Here is a 10,122-nt window from a genome sequence, read left to right as displayed (position 1 = left end):
GGATAAATTGCTGAAAAATACTTTGAATGTTTTTCTCGGCATCCACAAATTCTCCTGGGTGGGGGGTCTGCCGGCGCGGTGTTCAGAGGCCTGCAGATTCATTGTGGGTGTACACATGCAGCAGACCGGCAGGCCCATTTTGAGGACAATAGCACTGCGGTGATCATGCAGTCTTTCTGGAAGATCCTGCACCACTCAAGACTTGGTGCAGGCCTCTTCTCAATGTTTGGCCTCACAAATGGTTTCCAGGGATTAGGCTAGAGGGTGGTGTGTGAGGCAGGAGGCGGCAGGATCATGCCGGGACCTGGAGAAATGGAAATGGATTGCCTTTGAATTCCTGCTGCCTTGCAGCATCGATGCACAGCGGAGAGAAACTGAGGACTGTCCACATCTATAAAGAAACAGCAGGGAAAATCCCTTGACACAGATCCCAAAGAGGATTTCATACATTTTGGGGATCAATGATCTGTATCCAGAGGGTTCGGAGCACAAGGGGAATCCCCTGGGAATACTTCCAGTGGCAGCCATGAGAGTGATGGTGCTATTCCAAGGAGAATGAACCTGTGCGTGTATTGTCATGTTCCAGCACACCTTAAAAATAGTTGACTTGATATCTGTGCTTGGAAGCCTCTTGTAACACTCCAAGTGCAAGTTAAATAATGGGGTTTCATTCTAACCAACCAGGAAAAATATATGGGCTCAAAGTGAAAGCTATCTGAAGCTGTTTGAGCCAATGCTTGTTGATTGGCTGTATAAGGCAACAGTTCTCTAAAGCTTTGGTTTGACTTTCTTCTTCTAGGTGCTGCGTGACGTCACATGATGGAAAGGTAATGGAATTTGAAGAAGGTGATGTCTGCAGGACTCTTGCTTTTGTCTGCAGGACTCTTGCATTTGTCTTCAGGACTCTTGGCTCTGTCTACAGGACTCTTGCTTTGTCTTCAGGACTCTTGGCTCTGTCTTCAGGACTCTTGCTTTGTCTTCAGGGCTCTTGCCTTTGTCTTCAGGACTCTTGCCTTTGTCTGCAGGACTCTTGCCTTTGTCTTCAGGACTCTTGCTTTGTCTTCAGGACTCTTGCCTTTGTCTGCAGGACTCTTGCCTTTGTCTTCAGGACTCTTGCCTTTGTCTTCAGGACTCTTGGCTCTGTCTTCAGGACTCTTGCCTTTGTCTTCAGGACTCTTGCCTTTGTCTGCAGGACTCTTGCCTTTGTCTTCAGGACTCTTGCTTTTGTATGCAGGACTCTTGCCTTTGTCTTCAGGACTCTTGGCTCTGTCTTCAGGACTCTTGCCTTTGTCTTCAGGACTCTTGCCTTTGTCTGCAGGACTCCTGCCTGTGTCTTCAGGACTCTTGCTTTGTCTTCAGGACTCTTGCTATTGTCTGCAGGACTCTTGCTATTGTCTGCAGGACTCTTGCCTTTGTCTGCAGGACTCTTGCTATTGTCTGCAGGACTCTTGCTATTCTCTGCAGGACTCTTGCCTTTGTCTTCAGGATTCTTGCCTTTGTCTGCAGGACTCTTCCCCTTGTCTTCAGGAGTCTTGCCGTTGTCTTCAGGACTCTTGCCTTTGTCTTCAGGACTCTTGCCTTTGTCTGCAGGACTCTTGCCTTTGTCTTCAGGACTCTTGCCTTTGTCTTCAGGACTCTTGGCTCTGTCTTCAGGACTCTTGCCTTTGTCTTCAAGACTCTTGCCTTTGTCTGCAGGACTCTTGCCTTTGTCTTCAGGACTCTTGCTTTGTCTGCAGGACTCTAGTTTTGTATGCAGGACTCTTGCCCTTGTCTTCAGGACTCTTGCCTTTGTCTGCTGGACCCTTGGCTTTGTCTTCAGGACTCTTGCCTATGTCTACACGACTCTTGCCTTTGTCTTCAGGATTCTTGCCTTTGTCTTCAGGACTCTTGCCTTTGTCTTCAGGACTCTTGCCTTTGTCTGCAGGACTCTTGCCTTTGTCTTTAGGACTCTTGGCTTTGTCTTTAGGACTCTTGGCTCTGTCTTCAGGACTCTTGCCTTTGTCTTCAGGACTCTTAGCTTTGTCTGCAGGACTCTTGGCTTTGTCTTCAGGACTCTTGGCTCTGTCTTCAGGACTCTTGCCTTTGTCTTCAGGACTCTTAGCTTTGTCTGCAGGACTCTTGCCGTTGTCTTCAGGACTCTTGCTTTGTCTTCAGGACTCTTGCCTTTGTCTGCAGGACTCTTGCTATTGTCTGCAGGACTCTTGCTATTGTCGGCAGGACTCTTGCCTTTGTCTTCAGGACTCTTGCCTTTGTCTGCAGGATTCTAGCTTTGTCTGCAGAACTCTTGCCCTTGTCTTCAGGACTCTTGCCTTTGTCTGCTGGACCCTTGGCTTTGTCTTCAGGACTCTTGCCTTTGTCTGCAGGACTCTTGCCTTTGTCTTCAGGATTCTTGCCTTTGTCTTCAGGACTCTTGCCTTTGTCTACATGACTCTTGCCTTTGTCTGCAGGACTCTTGCCTTTGTCTACAGGACTCTTGCCTTTCTCTACAGGACTCTTGCCTTTGTCTTCAGGATTCTTGCCTTTGTCTTCAGGATTCTTGCCTTTGTCTGCAGGACTCTTGCCTTTGTCTACAGGACTCTTGCCTTTGTCTGCAGGACTCTTGCCTTTCTCTACAGGACTCTTGCCTTTGTCTGCAGGAATCTTGGCTTTCTCTACAGGACTCTTGCCTTTGTCTTCAGGACGCTTGCCTTTGTCTGCAGGACTCTTGCTTTTGTCTGCAGGACTCTTGCCTTTGTCTACAGGATTCTTGCCTTTGTTTTTAGGACTCTTGCCTTTGTCTTCAGGACTCTTGCCTTTGTCTTCAGGACTCTTGCCTTTGGCTTCAGGATTCTTGCCTTTGTCTACAGGACTCTTGCCTTTGTCTTCAGGACTCTTGCCTTTGTCTTCAGGACTCTTGCCTTTGTCTTCAGGATTCTTGCCTTTGTCTGCAGGACTCTTGCTTTTGTCTGCAGCACTCTTGCCTTTGTCTACAGGACTCTTGCCTTTGTCTTCAGGATTCTTGCCTTTGTCTACAGGACTCTTGCTTTTGTCTGCAGGACTCTTGCCTTTGTCTGCACGACTCTTGCCTTTGTCTACAGGATTCTTGCCTTTGTCTTCAGGACTCTTGCCTTTGTCTTCAGGACTCCTGCCTTTGGCTTCAGGATTCTTGCCTTTGTCTTCAAGACTCTTGCCTTTGTCTACAGGATTCTTGCCTTTGTCTTCAGGACTCTTGCCTTTGTCTGCAGGACTCTTGCCTTTGTCTTCAGGACTCTTGCTTTTGTATGCATGACTCTTGCCTTTGTCTTCAGGACTCTTGGCTCTGTCTTCAGGACTCTTGCCTTTGTCTTCAGGACTCTTGCCTTTGTCTGCAGGACTCCTGCCTGTGTCTTCAGGACTCTTGCTTTGCCTTCAGGACTCTTGCTATTGTCTGCAGGACTCTTGCTATTGTCTGCAGGACTCTTGCTTTTGTCTGCAGGACTCTTGCTATTGTCTGCAGGACTCTTGCTATTCTCTGCAGGACTCTTGCCTTTGTCTTCAGGATTCTTGCCTTTGTCTGCAGGACTCTTCCCCTTGTCTTCAGGAGTCTTGCCGTTGTCTTCAGGACTCTTGCCTTTGTCTTCAGGACTCTTGCCTTTGTCTGCAGGACTCTTGCCTTTGTCTTCAGGACTCTTGCCTTTGTCTTCAGGACTCTTGGCTCTGTCTTCAGGACTCTTGCCTTTGTCTTCAGGACTCTTGCCTTTGTCTGCAGGACTCTTGCCTTTGTCTTCAGGACTCTTGCTTTGTCTGCAGGACTCTAGCTTTGTATGCAGGACTCTTGCCCTTGTCTTCAGGACTCTTGCCTTTGTCTGCTGGACCCTTGGCTTTGTCTTCAGGACTCTTGCCTATGTCTGCACGACTCTTGCCTTTGTCTTCAGGATTCTTGCCTTTGTCTTCAGGACTCTTGCCTTTGTCTTCAGGACTCTTGCCTTTGTCTGCAGGACTCTTGCCTTTGTCTTCAGGACTCTTAGCTTTGTCTGCAGGACTCTTGGCTTTGTCTTCAGGACTCTTGGCTCTGTCTTCAGGACTCTTGCCTTTGTCTTCAGGACTCTTAGCTTTGTCTGCAGGACTCTTGCCGTTGTCTTCAGGACTCTTGATTTGTCTTCAGGACTCTTGCCTTTGTCTGCAGGACTCTTGCTATTGTCTGCAGGACTCTTGCTATTGTCGGCAGGACTCTTGCCTTTGTCTTCAGGACTCTTGCCTTTGTCTGCAGGACTCTAGCTTTGTCTGCAGAACTCTTGCCCTTGTCTTCAGGACTCTTGCTTTTGTCTGCTGGACCCTTGGCTTTGTCTTCAGGACTCTTGCCTTTGTCTGCAGGACTCTTGCCTTTGTCTTCAGGATTCTTGCCTTTGTCTTCAGGACTCTTGCCTTTGTCTACATGACTCTTGCCTTTGTCTGCAGGACTCTTGCCTTTGTCTACAGGACTCTTGCCTTTCTCTACAGGACTCTTGCCTTTGTCTTCAGGATTCTTGCCTTTGTCTTCAGGATTCTTGCCTTTGTCTGCAGGACTCTTGCCTTTGTCTACAGGACTCTTGCCTTTGTCTGCAGGACTCTTGCCTTTCTCTACAGGACTCTTGCCTTTGTCTGCAGGACTCTTGGCTTTCTCTACAGGACTCTTGCCTTTGTCTTCAGGACTCTTGCCTTTGTCTGCAGGACTCTTGCTTTTGTCTGCAGGACTCTTGCCTTTGTCTACAGGATTCTTGCCTTTGTTTTTAGGACTCTTGCCTTTGTCTTCAGGACTCTTGCCTTTGTCTTCAGGACTCTTGCCTTTGGCTTCAGGATTCTTGCCTTTGTCTACAGGACTCTTGCCTTTGTCTTCAGGACTCTTGCCTTTGTCTTCAGGATTCTTGCCTTTGTCTGCAGGACTCTTGCTTTTGTCTGCAGCACTCTTTTTGTCTACAGGACTCTTGCCTTTGTCTTCAGGATTCTTGCCTTTGTCTACAGGACTCTTGCTTTTGTCTGCAGGACTCTTGCCTTTGTCTGCACGACTCTTGCCTTTGTCTACAGGATTCTTGCCTTTGTCTTCAGGACTCTTGCCTTTGTCTTCAGGACTCTTGCCTTTGGCTTCAGGATTCTTGCCTTTGTCTTCAAGACTCTTGCCTTTGTCTACAGGATTCTTGCCTTTGTCTTCAGGACTCTTGCCTTTGTCTGCAGGACTCTTGGCTTTGTGTCTACTTCATCACACATTCATGGTAAACACCTAGATTTAACCTAAAGAACAAGATGAGATTTGAGGAATGAAGCAACAAATGGCAGTATTTTTAAAAGCATGTGTTTTTTTGAAAGAGCAATCTTTCAAAATATCCAGGTTCCATCTGTTGAAATACAAATGTATGCAAGATCCGTGAGCTATTTATAGATTATGATTTTGGGTGGCGCAGCCAGAGGTGTGTGTATTGTTTTAGCAGATGGATGAATGTCCAAGGGTCAGGCACCGGTTCAGTAATTGGCAGAGGACAGGCAGAAGCCCTGATGAGGCGTGAGCCGTGTGGATGAAAGAAGAGACTTCCCAAAGAAACATGTTGTAGGCCCAACTGGTGGGAGAGAACCTACGGCAGCTGAACCATTAGACAAAGAACCACACTTCGTAAAGCGACTGAGTGCTGGTCACATGATCGGAGGCAAGTCTGCTCTTTGCCTTCAGTGCCCAGACAGGGAGGAGAATGGAGGTGTCGACGTAAAGCAATGGAGGAGGCGCCCGAATAACAGGGCAGCGTCCTCTCCTCCCACCCCTCTGGGTAGGGGGGGGGGGTGTGCAGTAAGCACATTTGCCCCGTGTTTTGAGGTTGGTAGTTATAAAGAATGTCGTGAAAATTAAATCTGCCGCCTTTTTATGCCAACAAAGGAAGAATGTCTCATTCTGCATCTTTTTCCTTGGTGGGGTTTCAAAGGGGGCGAATGGAATGAGCAAGCGTGTTGGTACAAAGATGGAGCAATGCCCAGGTTATGACCTGAGCCCAGAAGAGCTGATTATAGCACCACATTTCCACCGTATTTGAGAAGAACGAATTCCATGAATGCCGTTCAAGGGTCCTGTAGTCTATATAGGATCCGAAACAAGGCCCTTGTGTTATTAGGTGTAGCAGGATACTTAATGAATTGGTGGAAGTGTGGGCAAGTGATCTACAGTGGCTGTGTTGGCTCCCTATGCTTTTTTAATACGAAAACCTTGCTTGGAGGAATTATGTTACGTCCCCTACAGCTCCTGTCCTGTGGTGGTGCTGTTCCTTTAATCTCAGTGACTGGACGACGACGCAATCATGAAGAAGACGTGAACCGACATAAAAACCCATTCCGGCGCGGAGCATGCGCAAAGTGTCTGCAAGTGGTCAGTGGGGGAGCGTGAATATTTATTTAAATACTTTTTGCCTGTTTGACTGATTGCACTTTACGTGAACCACATGTGAAAATTGGGCTATTCTACCTTAATGTGAGGAAAACTGGAGCTAAACTAACTAAGACCTTGACATTTCTTACTGCAGTGATTGCAGGGGTTTTTACCCTTTGAGCTGTTGTATTTGTAATACTGGATTTTTGCTTTCGTGAGGGATTACTCTGATCTGGGTGATACTACGCTATGTCACGGGGACAGCTGGGTTTATTTACTCGTTGAGCCGTGGAAGTGAAGCAAATCAGAAATTTTCATAATTTGGAAAGATCACTGAACTCTTAGAAATTGACTGCCGTGACTGTTGGATTTTCTACCCTTTAAGCCCCCGGAGCGTAATACATAGGTAAACACTTGTTTGGTGAATTATGGCACTGCGATCGGGGCTCAGAAGCCAGATTGAGGCCGCGGTGCCTGGCTCCTCTACCTCCCCGGTAAATAGTGCAGATAATATGGTACAGTTAAGTCAAACTTCCAAACTCAATGACCATGCACCTATTTCAGCCGGTCAACCTCATAAAGAAGCAGAAATTGGGGCTGTACCGATGAACAATTTGGCCGATCACGGTATCCATATGGATGGCTCTCTAAATGATATGGAAGCACATGCTGAGGAGGGTGTGCGTACTGGTGCTCGTCCCAAATGGGGAAAGGTGGTAACAAAGCCCTTGAAACTCTTTCAAGGATATAGTTCAAATAGTTCATCACCACACTAATCCTTGCGTCCAATTGCAGGTCAGGCTATTACTGACTTTTTAAAAGTATCAGGTGCAAATACAGTGGATAAATCTTCTAGTGTTAAAGCCATTGCTACTATGGATGGTACACACATGAATGAGTTGAATGATCCTAGTCTAATTGAGCATGTAGATTCCATAATTTTGGAAAATGCTAGGCGTAATGGCAATAGCGTGGTACAACATACTTGTGACCCACCCCTCCAAGGTTCTCCGACGGAACGTGCAATATTCATAGAAAATGCAACAGAAGATGATGTAACATCTAATTCCTTGAATGGCAACGGTGCATACGGGGTCAAGAATATTCATCACACTCTCAAATAGGCGGAGAACTGTATTCGTCGTACTTCACCCACCCTATCTGCACTCAATATGGTTTTAAGTTCCTTCGTTACACTTTATGACAACATATGGGATGAGGTAAGAGGTCATGCGATCATGCTGGCCAACATTAATTTTAAGATTGAAGAACTGACTAGCATAGAACGCCCCTTAATTGCTACCTGCCACGCTTATGCAAATGAAACATGTCGGAAGCCTACAATGCAAATTCTAAATAATTCACTAATTGTAATTTCAATGGAGTACGATGAAGAAGTCGGAACCACTATTGCTACAAATGAAGTTAACACTGCAGCTGTGACAGAAGATCTTAATTCAAAAGGCAATGATAACAATGTATGTGTTGGCAATCACAAGGATATATGCTCTATTCAAATCCAGCCAGAGACACTCAACGCAGGACCCAAGAAGGGAAAAAAGACTATGTTCAAAGACTCTGAAGGGGTCGATTTCTCATTTAAAGAAAAATAAAGAATCAAAGAACGATGAAAAAGAAAAATGCTTCGTCTCGTACACTTTTAAAAAACCTGACCATAATGGAATTATTAAGGGGCAGGAAAAATGGTTCTCTTGGCACGTCCATAGTTGGACACCTATCACCGCTGATTGCGGGGAAAGTGAGTGAGCCTGCTGGTAATCCCAGCCGCACTCTCTGTGTTAATAAGCCTACTGCAAATCACGGCATGGGTAGTGTCACGTGTGGTTCAAACAGACACAATGCATAATCCTGTGGAATCTAATACTCATGTTGATATAATTGATAATGGCACTGTTCATGATGTTGAGAATGGTGGGGGAAATCAATCTCCGGTGAGTAGATAGTACATGTTTACAGAGTGTTAATAGAGGAGATCCTGATAAGAACTCTATTTGTCAGGGGAATAAAGATTTGCAAAAGTAGTAAATCCCCTTTCTTACAATGCAATGTGGGTTCCCAGACACATTTTTATAATGATGATGTAAGAAAAGACGAAATAAGGCAAAATGATCATAATCCGATTCAGAACACAGCTTTGGTATCATCCCTTAGTAGGAGGGAGGGTAGGGTGAATTGTTTTTCTCAATTAGAGCTGGGTACCAAATTATATCATATCACCGAAACACTTAAAGAGAACCTTTTTCCAGAGAATGGTCTTAATAAAGTGCAAAGGCCTAATGTAAGTGTAAACCAGAAGGATCTCTTACAACGTACAGATAAACCACATGTTTCAGAGTATAATACCAAATACTCAATTGGGCAATTCGCTGAGGAGTTTTTCAGTACCCTCGATAGAGAGAAAATCCCCTCCTTGGGAGAAAAATCGGAATTTACTGGAAATAAGATGTTCTTTAGTATATTAAGAAATGCAAAAAGCTCTGATAGCATGAATGGGCGCAAATCACATGCACTATTTCTGGATACCAATCTTGTATTGATTAGGAGGTAACCCAAAATAAAGGGAATCAACTAATGTTCACTAACAAGTTGGGAAACTGATACAATCTATCTGAACAGAAATAACGTTCTTATGATTTGTGCCGAAACACAAAACCTTAGGGCTTTGTCTGTGGTGGGTATACAGAGAGTTGAATTCCCTGACAAGAAAAATGCAAATTGTTGTATACTCAACTTAAACTCAAAACTGGTCTCTGAATTAGTCTTCTCTGAAAAGCAAAAACTAAATAATATTGGCTTTACGTGACCAAAACGACCACTTACCACACCGTATTCCGTCGACTTCTCTTGGGGCCGGGGGCTTGGAGCAGTGGCTCAACCCGCATTTTAGGGACCATGGGACGGTGCTCACACGGAGAAGTCTTTCATCCATGCGCCCCTGGTGGCCAGGCCTGAGTGGATTTTAATTGTCATAACGCCTTCAATTGGCTAAATGGAGGGTTTTGAAAAGGCAGTGGTTAAGTGCCTGTATACCCTTTGTGTGCCAGTCCAAATAAAACCGTAAAACGGGAAAGAACGATAGAGGGTCATGTCGTCTAAGTGGAGTGGATTTTAAGCATCATAACCCCTTCAATTGGCTAAAAAGGAGGGTATTGAAAAGGCAGTGGTTAAGTGCCTGTATACACTTTGTTTGCCAGTCCAAATAAATGGTAATGAACAATAGAGTGGATATAAATCCACGAACGGAAGCAGGGTTGGCTCCTTGTGTGTTAGTTCGGCTTTGGTATAACTGCTGCGGAAAAGCATGCAGTGGTTGTATTGCTGTTAGTATAATGCTGTGTCCCGTTATGGAATTTGTGCAAGGTGATAATTGCTAAGGGAGGATTGAGTGGTGTTTTTAGGTTGCCATAGTAGTGCCGTATTAGTGGGGTGTCATGCGGTCTTACCTTGAGAACACGGTATAAATCGTGTTAGAAGGAATCGGAGACCGAGCAGCTCTCATAAAGCTGCGTTCGAGTAACTGGATCCTGACGCGTGCACGGTTGCCGTGGCATGGGACTATAATTATCCCGACCTATAGGAAGGGAGATCGGGCTTATCTGACAAACTATCGCCCAATCTCCCTTCTGGACACCGACAGCAACATTTTTGCAGGAATAGTTTTGAAAGAACTCAAACTCTGGGCAGAGAAGGAATTAATCCTGTCTAAACATCAAATTGGATTCTGTTGTGGTTTGTCTACATCATTAAATGGCCTAATT

General features: G+C 45.5%; 1 protein-coding gene across 1 annotated transcript; it reads right to left on the bottom strand.

The window, feature by feature from the left end:
• Window positions 1–1,042: 1,042 nt before the first annotated feature.
• Window positions 1,043–5,582, bottom strand: LOC138493062 (nucleolar protein dao-5-like). The gene is made up of 7 exons (XM_069620288.1): window positions 5,569–5,582; window positions 4,196–5,186; window positions 3,819–4,107; window positions 3,506–3,736; window positions 2,227–3,359; window positions 1,787–2,117; window positions 1,043–1,740 (listed from the first exon to the last, which is right to left on the bottom strand). The coding sequence occupies exons 1-7, from the start codon at window positions 5,580–5,582 to the stop codon at window positions 1,043–1,045; spliced, it is 3,687 nt and encodes a 1,228-aa protein (XP_069476389.1).
• Between the last annotated feature and the right edge of the window lie 4,540 nt (window positions 5,583–10,122).

The sequence above is a fragment of the Ambystoma mexicanum genome, chromosome 10 (genome assembly GCF_040938575.1).
Source record: "Ambystoma mexicanum isolate Mex_15411 chromosome 10, UKY_AmexF1_1, whole genome shotgun sequence".
NCBI lineage: Eukaryota > Metazoa > Chordata > Amphibia > Caudata > Ambystomatidae > Ambystoma > Ambystoma mexicanum.
The sequence above is the reverse complement of the archived record's forward strand: the minus strand, read 5'-3'. Positions and strand labels throughout refer to the sequence as shown.